This window comes from Megalobrama amblycephala, linkage group LG19, assembly GCF_018812025.1.
Source record: "Megalobrama amblycephala isolate DHTTF-2021 linkage group LG19, ASM1881202v1, whole genome shotgun sequence".
NCBI classification, from domain to species: domain Eukaryota; kingdom Metazoa; phylum Chordata; class Actinopteri; order Cypriniformes; family Xenocyprididae; genus Megalobrama; species Megalobrama amblycephala.
Genome location: NC_063062.1, coordinates 19272414 through 19288916, shown reverse-complemented (window position 1 = coordinate 19288916; position 16503 = coordinate 19272414). Strand labels below are relative to the sequence as shown.

General features: G+C 39.0%; 1 protein-coding gene across 3 annotated transcripts in view; it reads right to left on the bottom strand.

Moving 5' to 3' along the window:
• The window catches only part of otogl (otogelin-like), a 65792-nt gene that overhangs the window by 25399 nt on the left and 23890 nt on the right, over positions 1-16503 (bottom strand). For all 3 annotated transcript variants that reach the window (XR_007181555.1, XM_048168061.1, XM_048168062.1), the window contains exons 27-34: positions 5321-5459; positions 3197-3331; positions 2896-3042; positions 2687-2806; positions 1361-1477; positions 847-1003; positions 501-527; positions 235-408 (exon numbers count right to left, since the gene is read on the bottom strand). Coding sequence is in view for 2 of the 3 variants with exons in the window: in XM_048168061.1 (XP_048024018.1) it covers positions 235-408; positions 501-527; positions 847-1003; positions 1361-1477; positions 2687-2806; positions 2896-3042; positions 3197-3331; positions 5321-5459 (1016 nt within the window). In the remaining variant the exon portion in view is untranslated. The remainder of the gene's footprint in view (positions 1-234; positions 409-500; positions 528-846; positions 1004-1360; positions 1478-2686; positions 2807-2895; positions 3043-3196; positions 3332-5320; positions 5460-16503) is intronic.

The following is a 16503-nucleotide window of genomic DNA, read 5'->3' as shown; positions in this document are numbered from 1 at the left end:
AATAAAGAAACAACACAAACAATAATAATAATAATAATAATATGTGGTAAGTTATATATAAGTTTTTAATAATTATTATTATTAGTAGTAGTAGTATATACTCATTTACAATATATACTTTATTTATTAAAAAAAAAAAAAAAAAAAAAAAAAAAATTTTAGATTCAGTCTATTTTGCTTGTGATTTGTTCAGCTTTTTTTGTTTTGTTGTTGAAGTGAAAAGTATGTTCTCACTGGAAGCTCGGTCTTTGTATAGTCCAGTTGTGATCATGAAGTGGAAAATGGTGCTGGGTTGAGCGTTGGTCCTCAGGAGGGGAAACACTTCACCACTGCTCACGTTTGCCCCAAACACACAGACAGAGTCATTTTGCTCTGTGCTGGACAGAGTGAACGGACCCTCTCCTAACACTAAATACACATTAATAAATAAAAAGGTTAAAAGTGCTAAAAGTTGCTTCCAGAATTATTCTAGGCAAATATAGAAAATAAATAATTCCCACCTTGGTTGTAATATTCACAGTCATATGCTGTTAAAAGAAACATACTTGTATTATCGGCAATCACACTGTATCATGATTTTGCATGCATTAGTTCAACATTACTAGCAAAAAAAAGCAACATAAAACAGCATTTGCAATGTATTTAACCTCTTCAGTGTGACAAATCTGCAACCGAAACAGAAACTAGAATTAGACTTATTATATAAACAGATACTGACAGCAAATGGGCATGCTGGGTTTCTTTTGCATTAGAAATATTAGTTTGTCTATGTGTATTAACCTACAATGACAGACAGCGCGACCAGGTCAAAAGGTCATTTTGTTCATCGTGTGTGCTTATACTCACGACACACGGTGGGGGATCTCCAGTTCACCGTGACACCGTTTTGACAGCATTTGTGTGCATATGCTGCAATGCTGGTGCACAGACATTCACAGTCCCCCCCACGGTTGCAGTTGCAGGTGTCCGTTAGGCAGTTCTTATAGAACCAGGTCACATCCACCTGGGGGTCCACAAGGATTAGTTACGCACAATACACGGATATCTAAAATCTCAAATAGCTAGCCAAAAACACACAAATGGTAATGCAACACACACTCAGGACAATTTATTTGAACCTGAATGTGTTGATGGTGGAATGTTCTAGCTTTTCAAACCTATACAGCCACCTAGTGGCCAGATTCTGAAATGCAAACCATCTCAAAGCTTCTATCAGTTGGTTCATCGCAGACAGTGTGTGCGTGTGTGTGTGTGTATTTGTGTGTGTATATCTGATGCAGTCTGCCAGCCTGTGGGTAAGACTTGGCCTTTTTATCTGTAGGCCAAATGTGTTGTTAAACCCCAGAGGAGAGAGGCTCACCACATTGTGACATGGAGCGAATACGTCACTGTAGAGGAGGCCGCACTCTCGCTTAGCATATGGCTGTCGGCTGAGATCTCCTTCACACAGTCTGCGAACTACAAAATCACTCTCACACTGCACACAACACACATAATAAAAAGATTTACTGTTTGTGTTTAGTCAATGTAAACTTCAGAGCTAAGTGTAACTCTAGTGTACAGTACCGTTATAATGATTTTACAGTAGTAAAAAAAAAAAAAAAACTATGGCAGAAACTATGGTTAGCATGGTAAATTATAGGGATACACAATCATTCAAAAGTTTGGTGTCTGTATAATTTTTCAATTTTTTTTTAAATGTTTTGAAATGCAATGCATCAAGGCTGCATTTACTTGATCAAAAATACAGTAAAAGTAGTAATATTGTGAAATATTACAATTGAAAATGTTCTGTTTTAAAATGTCATTTATTCCAAAGCTATAGAAAGTTCAAAAGAACAGCATTTATTTGAAATATAAATCTTTTGTTACATTATGTTATGTTACATTATATTTGTTACATCCTTGCAAAATAAAAAGCATTAATGTCTTTAAAAAAAAAAGTCTTACTGACCCCAGACTTTTAAATGGTAGTGTACATTTAGGTCCTGTTTACAGCTGGTATTAAGATGGGTTTTGGTTGATCGGATCACAAGTGTACGACACTCAATACAGATGTAAACGGAGTCTAAAACATTTTGAGCTTTTCTACTTTTGACCACTTCCAGAGGTAGTCAAAAACGCAAAAACGACCGTGTGGTCGAATGTGTTCAAACAGCCACAAAAGACCGCCTACTGTCCGCCAACTGACCTAATGCGTAAACATTATGTGAAGCGTTCTAGCCAGACGGGATTTAAACTTTGTCGGCTGAAGACCCAAGTTTGGTTTGAAGATGAAAAATGTACCAAGCACAATGTTCTCTCACCATTACTGATTTCTAAGATGCACCCACTGCATTCACCGTGGTCTTGCGGCTGTCAGAGCAGGAATGAAAGCTGATGCTCTCCGTTTGTTTTTCTGTTGTCTCTGGTCGTGATCATATGTAAATTGCGTGAGCTTATTTTGTCCATTAGATCAAAAGATCTTAAGAAAAACACATTTGCCTGCCCATAGACCCTGCCCATAGAAGAAATCAGGACAGAAATGGTTGAAAGTGGACAAAAGAAATGGATTAATACACCAGGCGTAAACGGGTATGTGTCTGCCTCGTCTACTTGTGATCCGATTGACCAAAATACCAGGTATAAACAGGGCCTTAGTGTAATCCAGTCTCTCACAGTAGTATCCTAAAGCTAGGTGTTTTACCTGTCCAACAGCCCAGCTGTCTCCAAAGGCCTGTGCGTTGCTGACCTCCATATGTCCGGCTGTGGTCATGTCATTTACTGTTACCATGTCAAAGTTTCCACACAAACCACTCATCTGACCCTAAAAACATAGCCAAATACATTATAGTAAAAGATATGGTTTATACAGTGTAACATTATACTGCTCATTCAAAGGGAACGACCTCTGACCTTCCATTGGGGTCCAGCACGAATATGGACAGTTGTCTTGCGGTCCCATAAAACAGTCAGATCTTGAGCAGGGAAGTGGACCACAGTATAGTAGCCCGCACTCCAGAGCTGAAACTCATATCCTCTTCCCACAACAGTAGATGAGCTCTGGAGGACAAGCGCAAAACCACTTCAAACAAATGCAGATTACAGTAAATACAGACTACAAAACATGCTAACACAGAAACAATTACAGTCTCATAGTTTATGAAAGGACAAATGTGCCATTAATCAGCTGAAGATGGTTATGTCTTGTACTCACAGGTTTACCAGAGTTATCACTGAAGTAGATTTTGGTGAGGCCAACATAGATGAGCAGGTACTTCATGCAAACAATCCCACTTTCGTAGCAATCTTTATTTTGAGCCATGATGGACACCTCAGTATCACCAACACTCTATTTAGACACAGGATTAACAAGTATAGTATGCATTCAATATATGACGCTTTATCATCTCTAAATCTGAAAAACAACACTTCCTTAAAGTGTGTGAAACAAGTGTTACCAAACAGAACTGACAAATTTTTTTCAAAGAAAATGATAGTTTAATATGTTGAAGTTGTCCGCTATCAATAGTTTCCCCCACCCATCAATGCACCCCGGCCCCAATCTAACATTGGATGAAAAAAGTGGTCAAGAACAGCATTCAATTTACTTTGGGTATGCCTTTTTAGGCATGTTGGGCAAATTTGATAGGAATTCTAAGGGGTTGAGGTCAGTAAGATGTTTTTTTTTTTATTTAATTGTATTTTTTAAAAGAAAATAATACCTTTATTCAGCAAAGGCACATTAAATTGATCAAATGTGACAGTAAAGACATTTATAATGTTACAAAAGATTCTATATATTAAAGAATCCTGAAAAAAATATATTACATTTTCCACAAAAATATGAAGAACAACAACTGTTTTCAACATTGATAATAATAAGAAATATTTCTAATGGCTGCTGAAAATTAAGATTTGCAATCATAGGAATAAATTATATTTTAAAATATATTAAAAAAGGTCTTTTAAATTGTAATCATACTTCACAGTATTACTGTTTTTACTGTATTTTTTTATTAAATGAAAGTAAATAAGAGCATAAGTGTGTGTGTGTGTGTGTGTGTGTGTGTGTGTGTGTGTGTGTGTGTGTGTGTGTGTGTGTGTGTGTGTGTGTGTGTGTGTGTGTGTGTGTGTGTGTGTGTGTGACTAAAGCCATTTCTTTTTGTCGTGAAGCCTGTCCCCCGGGTAGATCAGTAGACTCCTCAGAGAATCAGTGGCCTTTAGGAGACACCAAAGTCTATTCACCTGCACCTTAAGCATCCACACACACACAAAAACCACACACACAAACCACACACACACATATGCATTCCTGTACACACTTTCTCAGTCATTAAGGGCAGTAGCAGGTTGCATTGCGTAGGCTGATAGGGAACAGATTGCTCTTTGTTATATGCGGCTCTTTGCTGAGTTTCTGTGCTGGGACTGACATTAACTCTGGCTCCATTACCACAGTCCTGTTCTAATTAAAAATCCCCTCTGATTTTCCCAAGATTAGAGGCGGTAGAAGCAGATCTCTTTTCCTGCAACTTTATACGTCCTTACTGAAGTCCGCAAAGTGTGAGAGCGCACATGCACGCACACTCTTTGGCCATTCGTTAAAAATTCTTTGGTTTAAAGGTGCAACATTTTCAACTGGTGAAACACACTCTTTGTTAAAGACAAGGTGGTAAGCACCACTCCACTTGGTCCTAAGACCAGCACACAAGGCAAGCAATCGTCACCGATTACAGCAGTTGTACACTTGCTCTTACACTTAAGCTTACCCTCACAAAAAAACACTATTACCACGTTACAAGTTGAGAAGCCATTGTAATATCATTAATCGTTGACCATTGTGGGCTTTTTAAATGGCTGATGGCTATGTCTACAGTGGAGGAGGGTCAATATACAGTAATTGTAATTGTAGCCCAATAATGGTAAACACACAATACATACCATTCAAAAGTATGACACTGAAGACTGGAGTAATAGCTGCTGAAAATTCAGCTTTGCCATCACAGGAATAAATTACATTTTTAAATATATTCAAATATAAAACAGTTCTTTTAAACATTATAAGCAAAGCTTACTAACCGTTAACTTTTGTACAGTAGTGTACATACATAACATTTCTGAAATTAAATGAGTGCTTCTTTCACACAATATTTACTTACTATTATATTTACTTTATTAATAGTTAATAAAAGAATTGGCCATGGTTATTTGCGATTGCCTATGCATCTCAAAAAGGACAAATGTCAGCTATCTTAAATGTCTATGACTAAATACCCTTTTACTTTTTGGCATTTTTATGCTAGTGTGCCCAAAGTCACAAACACACATAGTCAGGAAGTACCTTGACCAGGTAGACCTGGCAGTCACTGACATAATCATACTCCAGGCCATCAAATGTGTGGTAATGACGGTCACTGTAAATGGTACACACTGCTGGACACGGTGAATATGTGCAGTTAAAGAACCCACGATGACACACACTGGAGAGAGAGAGAGATCAAAAGAAACATTACTTAAACACACATAAACAGGTAATTCTGCAATTAGGGGCCTTTTTGACTACTTGAAGTATTACAGAAGAAAAATAATCTTCTAACGGTTTCATCTGTTTTGAAACATTAATAACATGTTCTGGAGTAAAGCTCTGACCATGGTCTTCATCAGTCTTCAAGCGTATTTTGTTATAATGTGTGATTGCGTGAATTTTTGGCATTGACTTGTGAGGACATATATAATTTTTGGGACAAAATGTTAGATACATTTGAATAAATAGAATATATTTTGAATATTTTTAGAAATCTGATCCGTCAATAATGAATAACTACACAGGAACAAATGAGTAATGCTAATATTAATATTAAAGGTGCCCTAGAACCAGTTTTTACAAGATGTAATATAAGTCTAAGGTGTCCCCTGAATGTGTCTGTGAAGTTTCAGCTCAAAATACCCCATAGATTTTTTTTAATTCATTTTTTTAACTGCCTATTTTGGGGCATCATTAACTATGCACCGATTCAGGCTCTCGACTATAATACAGTGCATTTACAAAGTTCACACAGCTAATATAACCCTCAAATGGATCTTTACAAGATGTTCGTCATGCATGCTGCATGCATGTGTCGGATCATGTGAGTATAGTATTTATTTGGATGTTTACATTTGATTCTGAATGAGTTTGAGGCTGTGCTTCATGGCTAAAGCTAACATTACACACTGTTGGTTTGGTTTTAAAGCTAACATTACACATTCTTTATAAAGAATGAAGTTGTGTTTATGAATTATACAGACTGCAAGTGTTTAAAAATGAAAATAGCAACGACTCTCTTATCTCTGTGAATACAGTAAGAAATGATGGTAACTTTAACCACATTTAACAGTACATTAGCAACATGCTAACGAAACATTTAGAAAGACAATTTACAAATATTACTAAAAATATCATATTATCATGGATCATGTCAGTTATTATTGCTCCATCTGCCATTTTTCGCTATTGTTCTTGCTTGCTTACCTAGTCTGATGATTCAGCTGTGCACATCCAGACGTTAATACTGGCTGCCCTTGTGTAATGCTTTGAACATGGGCTGGCATATGCAAATATTGGGGTCATACATATTAATGATCCTGACTGTTATGTAACAGTCGGTGTTATGTTGAGATTTCTTTTGTTTTTCTGAGGTCTTTTAAACAAATGAGATTTACACAAGAAGGAGGAAACAATGGTGTTTGAGACTCACTGTATGTCATTTCCATGTACTGAACTCTTGTTATTTAACTATGCCAAGGTAAATTAAATTTTTGATTCTAGGGCACCTTTAATATTATATTAATACTCTAGTAACTGCTATTAACTAACAAGAAACTCTGATTAACTAATTAGTAAGTAATAGCGTTTACAAACCTAACCTGAGCCTGAATGAGGTAGTTCATTAATCATTAGCTAATCAATAACTACTATTTTTTTTATACTTCCCAGCGGACTTACTATAGAATTACTGTATACAGATTCATAATTAATGTGAATAATGTATAATTAATTCTAAAGTGAAGATCATGGTAACCCACTAGTAACGACTCAAGTACAAATAATTCATAAGGAATTACTAACTATTTGGAACAGTATTCTAAAGTGAAAAACATGATAACTCCTTAATATTGACTGAAGTCATTATAAACTTTTGAGGTTTATGTATAGGTTTTGGATAGTAATGGCTTCGGATGGATTTGGTAATACTTGAGTCATTACTACAAGGCAACATTGATGTTCACTTTGGAATACTGATCCAAATAATTAGTAATTCCTTAAAAAGGAAGTAGTAACACATGATTCAATACTATCCAAAACCTATACAAAAATTTCAAAAGCTTACAATGACTTCAGTCATTACTACGGAGTTATCATGCTTTTAACTTTAGAAAACTGTTCCAATTAGTAGTTCCTTCTAAAGGATTTGGTAATACCTGAGTCATTACTAGTGGGTTACCATGATCTTCACTTTAGAATTAATGGTAACACTTTAGATTACGGTCCTATTAACTAACTATTAACCATGCCTCTGCCTCAATAAACTCCTAATTACTGCTTAATAATAGTTAGTAAGGTAGTTGTTAAGTTTTTGAATTGGGTAGGATTAAGAGATGTGGAATATGGTCATGCAGAATAAGGCATTAATATGTGCTTTATAAGTACTAATAAACAGCCAATATCCTAGTAATATGCATGCTAATAAGCAACTAGTTAATAGTGAGAACTGGACCCTAAACTAAAGTGTTACCGAACTGATTGTACACGCATTGTATGCATTATTCACATTAATTATGAACCTGTATATAGTAGTTCTTAGTAGTCCTCTGGGAGTTAGTAGTTACTGATCAGCAAATAGTGAACTACCTCATTCAATTGAGCGATATTACTTACTAATTTGTTAATCAGAGTTTCTTGTTATTTAATAGTAGTTACAAGAATGTTAATATTGCATTACTCATTTGTTCCTGTGTAGTTATTTATCAATGATGGAACAGTACTCTAAAGTGTTACCTATCGCTAGTTACGTAGGTAACTGTGGTTCTATGAATTCCAGATGACTGTCAGAGGCAGTGCTTAGGCACTAGTGGCATTATTGCAGTGCCAGCTAGAGAGGTCGAGATAATATACCAAAAATGTCACGTAGTGACGTAGGTTGAGCCTCGAGGGTAATAGCCACATTAGCTCAGCATTCAGTCTCTGTACGCCTTTCTAGAGCATTTCGAGTGGCAAATAACTTTGGCATCATCTGGAAGTCACAGAATCACAGTTACCTACGTTTCTTGCATTTTGTTTCATTCCTCATGACCGTCAGAGGCAGTGCTTAAAGGGTTAGTTCAGCCAAAAATGAAAATAATTCACAATACACAATTCAGTGATTTGGATCGCATGTCAAACTGCCAAACTGCTGAAATCACATGACTGTGGTGCTCTGAATCACTGAATCGAAACAAAAGATTCAAAGCATTGTTGAATAGTCTTTTTTTTTTTTTTTTGGTGCACAAAAAGTATTCTCATCGATTTATAAAAGTAAGGTTGAACCACTGTAGTCACATGAACTGTTTTGAATATATTTTGAGTACCTTTCTGGATCTTGAGAAGTTCGGTGGCATTGCTGTCTATGGAGGCCTCACTGAGACATCAGATTTGATCAAAAATATCTTAATTTGTGTTCCGAAGATGAACAATGGTCTTACAGGTGTAGAACGACATGAGGGTGAGTAATAAATTACATTATTTTAATTTTTAACCTTTAAGCACTAGTGGATGACTCCTACCAACACAGTCATGAGGAATGCCACTCACCTGAAAAATAGTCAAGGTTGCTCCTGAATAACTGCTAATCTGACAGTATGAGGTGTAGCAATGTTGAACTTGTAGAGGAGGGTAAAATACAGGGATAAGCCCAAGTAGCAGCTGCACAGATATCTGCCATAGATACTCCTCGAAAATTAGTCCAAGATATAGACAGTCCTAGTGGAATGACAAGAGACACATCCTGGCAAAGGCTTTTAAACTTTCTTGTATGCCATAGTAATCACCTCCACAATCCAATTTGACAATCTCTGCTTGATACAGCAGCCCCTTCCTGGGCACCACCATAACAAACAAAAAGCTGTTTGCCTAAGGTTAATGGTAGCAGCCACATAGCACCTCAAGGCTCATACAGGACACAAAAGGTGATCCCCTGACAGGTCTGATTGAGATGCAGACTGAAAAGCATCCAAACTGATCAACTTATTTATAAACTGAGGAAACAGAACTTTAGGTAGAAAAGATGGTTTTGGTTGAAGCACAGCGCCAGAATCATCCGGCAGCCAACGCATGCATTACTCACTAACAGACAAAGAATGTAACTTGCTAGCACGCTTAGGGCAAAAAAAAATGTTATGAATGTTAATGTTATGAAGTGACAAGAATATTTTTTGTGCGCAAAAACAAAACAAAAATAACGAATTTTTAACTTTAACAATTATTAAATAAAGTTGTTATTTTTGTTAGGTTTTTGCGCACAAAAAGTATTCTCGTCGCTTCATAACATTAAGTTTGAACCACTGTTGTCACGTTGACTATTTTAACAATGTCTTTAGTACCTTTCTGGACCTCAAAAGGTGCAATGTTGTTGCTGCCTATGTGTGCTTCAGAAACAGGTCTTACGTGTTTGGGACACCATGAGGGTGAGTAATGACAGAAATTTCATTTTTGGGTGAACTAACCCTTTAATTGGTACATGGTACGCAGAAATGGCCGAAACATATACCTTCAAGGTGGAGGTTGGATTGCCTGAATCCAAAAGATGCTGCAAAAAGCTCTAGCACTAGTTATGCTATGAACAACAGCAGGTTCACAATCATTTAAAAGACCCAGTTGGACCCAGAGGCCAAACCCAAAACTGCAGATGGGCTGGACATGGGTGCCAAACAATGCCATCCATCTGTGATAACAGTTCTTTCCAAAGCAGAAGCTGCCATGACCTGCCCACCAATATTCTCAGAAGCAGCGGAAACCAAGGCCTGGTTGGCCATCAGGGTGCTACAAGTAACACTATGTGGTTGAACAGAGATATCCTGTGTAATGTCTCCCACAACAGAAGAAAAGGACAGAATGCATAAAGTATAGAGTTTGGCCACTCGTGAAACAGAGCATCCTGCCCCAATGGGCTGGACGTCTCTGTTCTCACAAACCACAAGCGACAGTGAGTGGTCGCCTCAATTGCAAAAAGATCCACTTCTGCTTTGCCAAACTGCTGCCATATCGTCTACACAACATCCGGGTGAAGCCTCCATTCTCCTGGGAGCAGAAGATCTCTTGAAAGAGCATCTGCTACCTGATTACTCGACCCCGGAAGGTAAACTGCCCTCTGAGTCACCAGTCGAGAAAGAGACCAAGTTAGGAATCTTGTGAGTGAGATGCAGGGACTTGAGCGACTTTGTGCCACCTTGATTGTTCAGGTGAAACATTGTCATGGTGTTGAAGAACAGAATAAGCACATGACGGCCAGCCAGAACTGGCAAGAAATACTGCAGGGCTAGGAAAACCACACACAACACCAGAAGGTTGATGTGGTCCCTAGACCAAACTGGAGACCAATGGCCACAAAAACTCCTGTGATTCCATGAAGGGAAGCATCAGTTGTGACCATCTCTCGATGAGAAGGAATGACGCTATAGGTACACCTGACATCAGAAACTCCCAGCAATTTCACTGTGTCAATGTCTGAATACAACGGTGTGAGACAACAATCAAATGATAACAATGTCTGATAGGGTTCAACTGCAAACTGTTGTTCCACCACTGGAGAGGCCTGAGGTGCAGCAAGTCAAGTGGAATCACAGGATTAGAGGCAGTCAGTCTGATGTGACATGTGACAGGGTGGCAGACATCGCACAGGAGTCCAGAGTCATTACAATGTAAGTAATTGTTTGCACTAGAATCAGGCAACACTTTGCTTTGTTTACTTCCCTTGCTTTGATTGTTCTCCCCTAGACTTCCTGCTTCGCTACTGTTCGGACGCTCTTGCTTACAGCTCCGCGCTTTGCTCTATTGCTTTTATATTTTATATCCTAATTTTAACTACAGCAAATCGGCACAGTGCTCAAACGACAAATCTTGGCAACAACAATCTTTTTAACTGGAAGAATTGCTACAAAAAAAGGGGAATTTTTATCCAACCAGCCTCCCACTGACCGCCATCAGCTTACATTCCGGAGAAGGGAAAACACAGCTGCCTACATCCAAAAGGATTAGAAATAATATGCCTCTTCTGGTTGAAGAATCTACCTGCTGCACAAACTGCCACAGACTTCTACAAAGGATTGCAGTTCTTGAAACAAAGTTACTTGCGGGACTACCAAACCAGAAGGAACACACAACAGAGCTTCGTCATGGACGTCCTCAGCACAAAGCCGGTGAGTCCCATGAATCTAATGCCCCTAAACAGACCGTACTGAGTGCCGGAACTGATCAGCACATTAATCGATGGCACACACAGGGAGCGAGACCCAAAGGCACTCGAGACATTAGATTGTCACGAGTATCACATATTAATGCAGTAGCATCCTCTACCCCAAACACTAGCTCCCTACCACCGCCAATACATCTGGAGAACAGATTTGAAGTGTTAATGAATGTGGGTGAGGAATCTCCAGACTTGATGAATGTGGGTGAGGAATCCCCAAACATGATCGGACACAGATCAAATCAGCCAGCAGCTAACACCGATGCTAACTGCCGCTCAAGGTTGAACAGTCAGCGGCACTCAGCTCTTAGAGCAGCCGAGCCCAGGACTCTGATAGTGGGTGACTCTATTATCAGAAACATTAGCAGCAGGGATACAACGACATGGGAACTTAAGAGCATTCTGATGAAATATAAGACTGCAAATCGACTAATCATTCATGTGGGGAAGAATGATATTCGGAAGGAGCAGTCAGAACTCCTTAAGAGGGATTTCAATGAACTTTTTGAAATGCTTAAAAGACTAAAAGTTCAGTCGTTCATCAGTGGACCACTCCCAGCAAGAGGAACAAATAGATTTACACGGTTGCTTGGACTTAACACATGGCTGCAAAAAACCTGCAACTTAAAAGGACTGAACTTCATCGACAACTTCAATCTGTTCTGGAGTCAGAGACAATTGTTCACTCATGATGGCCTGCACCCAAACAAACTGGGCTCAAGAGTGCTAAAGGACAATATCTACTTCTGCCTCCATCATCCTTCAGCAGTGTGTGCAAATCCACTCAACCTGAATGGCACAAACACACCTGGACAGAGTACAACTGACCACAGGACTTCACTTCAGCAGCTGAATGGACATGCGGTTGACACTTCCCACAAGGTCAATGATAACACCACGCAGCCACAACAACCACTGCTCATGGACACAATCCTAACTGAGCCCTGCCCACAGAGCTCACCGAGAGACAGTGACGTGTTAGAACTGCTCCAAGATTCAGCACCCAAGGACGACTTTTGGAAAAACAGCCAGGGAAGCCAGGACAACATATTACAGCCTCCGGTAACACCAGAGCAACAGCCCCTCTCACCGGACACGTTATCCCTCTCTCCAGCATCCCCTCTTCTGTGCTTCTCAGAGAAAATGGAGGAACTGGTGTATGCTGGAACCAAACTCTCCCACTCTTTTGCTGCGAGCCCCCAGATATCAACAAAAAAGCGTCAAGCCCCGAAACCACCAAAGCCTGTGGGCCCAGCTCGGCCACCCCCTCCTCCTGCGAGAGCTCTTCGGCCCCTGCCACAACGCCAGGGCCCTCACCCTCCTCCATCTGTTCTAGGTGAATCAAAAACAACCGATAACAGCTCTCAGTGATGTGTGTCGGGTCCCCGCTACGATAACAGTGACTTTATCAATTGTTTACAGAACAAGCGGGAACCCAGTGTGCCTGTAGCTTTCTCTATTTCTGTTTTATTATGTTATAGAAAGCCTAAGGCCTTTTCAAACCGTTTGGCAAACCCATTTAATCTGCTACCTATTACACGTCAAACTAAGATTACTGTAGAGACAGAAAGTAAGACTGTTAAGTTAGCACTTTTAAACATCCGCTCACTTAAAAATAAATCACTTCTAGTCAATGACTTAATAACCACAAACAACCTAGATTTTATGCTTCTAAATGAAACATGGCTTGAAGACAGCTGCAGTGCAACAATCCTGAATGAAACAGCCCCTCCTAACTTTACTTTTATGAGTGTCTGCAGAGCTGTTAGGAGAGGTGGAGGTGTTGCTGCTCTATTTAAAGATGTCTATCAGTGCAAGCAAGTGTCATTTGGGGATTACTTGTCTTTCGAATATTTAGGTATTGTGTTAAAAGGTGCTCCTCGCATTCTACTTATAGTTATTTACAGGCCTCCAAAATACTCTCCAGCCTTTGTGGAGGATTTTATAGAACTGTTATCAGCAATTTCCTCAGAGTTTGACTGTTTTGTTATTACTGGGGACTTTAACATCCACATAGAAAATGCAGAATCCAATATGGCAAAAGAAATCATAACTGTTCTGAATACTTTTGATCTGACTCAGCATGTACATGGACCTACACACAATCGTGGACACACTCTAGATTTAATTATTAGTAAGGGTCTAAACATTTCATCCATTGTCATTAAGGATGTAGCACTATCTGATCATTTCTGTATTTTCTTTGAAATATTGATCTGTCCGACTGTTGAAGCTAGATCTGTCTCGGGCAAAAAGCGATGCTTAAATGAGAATACTAGTGCACTGTTTATGAAGGCTATATCTTTAACACCAAGCATATCCGCAGACTCTGTTGATTTTCTCCTTGATTCTTTTAACTCAAAAGTACAGAATGTTATTGATAACATTGCTCCTGTGAAAGTCAGGAAGAAAAGTGTCAGACAAAAAGCACCGTGGAGAAACTCAACAGCAGTGCAAAATATGAAAAGACAATGCAGAAAAGCTGAGCGCATGTGGCGAAAGACAAAACTTGAAATTCATTATAACATCTATAAAGATATTCTTCATGCTTTCAATGTGGAATTAGGCAAAGCTAGACAGACCTTCTTCTCAAATATAATAAACAGAAACTTAAACAACACCCGCACTCTTTTTGCTACTGTAGAGAGACTAACAAACCCCCCAAGTCAGATTCCTAGTGAAATGCTCTCAGACAGCAAATGTTGTGAGTTTGCTTCCTTCTTCTCTGAGAAAATTAATAATATCAGAAAGGCGATCAGCACATCCTTGAGCTGCACTGGGGTAAAACAGATCAGATCACAACCTCAGAAAGTATCTATTATGTCTGATTTCGAAGCAATTGATGGTAAAATTTTGGAAGAAACAGTACAGCACCTTAAAACATCAACCTGCGCCCTTGACACACTTCCCACATCTTTTTTCAAAAGAGTGTTTAACTGTTTAGAAGCAGATCTCCTAGAAGTGGTAAATGCCTCACTTCTCTCTGGGACTTTTCCAAAATCCCTGAAAACTGCAGTTGTTAAGCCCCTCCTGAAAAAGAGCAATCTGGATAACACCATATTGAGCAACTACAGGCCAATCTCAAATCTTCCTTTCATAGGCAAGATCATTGAAAAAGTTGTTTTCAATCAGCTGAACAAGTTCTTAAGCTTGAATGGATACTTTGACAACTTTCAATCTGGTTTCCGACCGCATCACAGCACAGAGACAGCACTCATAAAGATAATAAATGATATTCGCCTAAACACAGATTCAGGTAAATTATCAGTGCTGGTTCTACTCGACCTCAGTGCTGCGTTTGACACTGTTGATCACAACATTCTTCTTGACAGGCTCGAAAACTGGGTTGGGCTTTCTGGGATGGTCCTTAAATGGTTCAGGTCATACTTAGAAGGGAGAGGTTATTATGTGAGTATCGGTGACTATAAGTCTGAGTGGACATCCATGATATGCGGAGTCCCTCAAGGTTCAATACTTGCACCCCTCCTGTTCAACCTATATATGCTGCCACTGAGCCAAATAATGAGAAAGAACCAAATTGCATATCACAGCTATGCAGATGACACCCAGATTTACCTAGCCCTCTCACCTAACGACTACAGCCCCATTGACTCCCTGTGCCAATGCATTGATGAAATTAAAAATTGGATGTGCCTAAACTTCCTTCAGTTAAACAAAGACAAAACTGAAGTCATTGCGTTTGGAAACAAAGACGAAGTTCTCAAAGTGAACACGTACCTTCACTCTAGGGGTCAAACAACTAAAAATCAAGTCAGGAATCTTGGTGTGATTCTGGAGTCAGACCTGAGTTTCAGTAGCCATGTAAAGACAATAACTAAATCAGCATATTATCATCTCAAAAATATTGCAAGAATTAGATGCTTTGTCTCCAGTCAAGACTTAGAGAAACTTGTTCATGCTTTCATCACCAGCAGGGTGGATTACTGTAATGGGCTCCTCACTGGCCTTCCCAAAAAGACCATAAGACAACTGCAGCTCGTACAGAACGCTGCTGCCAGGATACTGAGCAGAACCCGAAAACATGAACACATCACACCAGTCCTAAGGTCCTTGCACTGGCTTCCAGTTGCATTTAGAATTGATTTTAAAGTACTGTTACTCGTTTATAAATCACTCAATGGCCTAGGACCCCAATACATTGCAGATATGCTCATAGAATATAAACCTAACAGATCACTCAGATCATCAGGATCAACACACTTAAAAATACCAAGGGTTCACTCAAAGCAGGGAGAGTCTGCTTTTAGCTGTTACGCCAGCCGCAGCTGGAACCAGCTTCCAGAAGAGATCAGGTGTGCTCCTACAGTAGCCACATTCAAATCCAGACTCAAAACACATCTTTTTATCTATGCATTTGCTGATGGAGCACTGTGCTATGTCCGAACTGTTTGCACTTTATTTTATACGTATTATCTTTTTATTCTTTAAATTCCTTTTCCTGTTTTTATTTCATTTTTAATGTATTTTATATCTTTTATGTATCATCTTGATTCTGACTTTTAATGCATTTTAAATATTGCGGTAAAATTCTCTGTTTTTACTGTTATTTCTATTCCTTATGTTCTATTTTTATTATTATTCTTTATGTAAAGCACTTTGAATTATCATTGTGTATGAAATGTGCTATACAAATAAAATTGCCTTGCCTTGCCTTACTGCGAGACCTAGCTTCTGCACATGCTCCAAAAGCAGTCTGGTGTCATGGACAGCTTGGCGTCTTGTTGGGGCACACAGCAGCCAGTCTTTCAAATAAGACAGGACTGCATTCCTCTGGACCATAGCAGATACAATGCAGCATTCGTGCATCTTGTGAAAACACGAGGGGTCCGAGACAGACCGAATGGTAGTACCTTTAATTGGTAGCCCTGGTTCTTGAAACTGAATCAAAGAAATTTCCTGTGATAAGAAACAATCTGAACGTGAAAATAAACATCTTTCAAACTGATGCTTGTAACCACATCTCTCATGACAGAATGGCTTTACGTGACATCCAGAATGGAAGAGTTTTCAGGAACAAGTT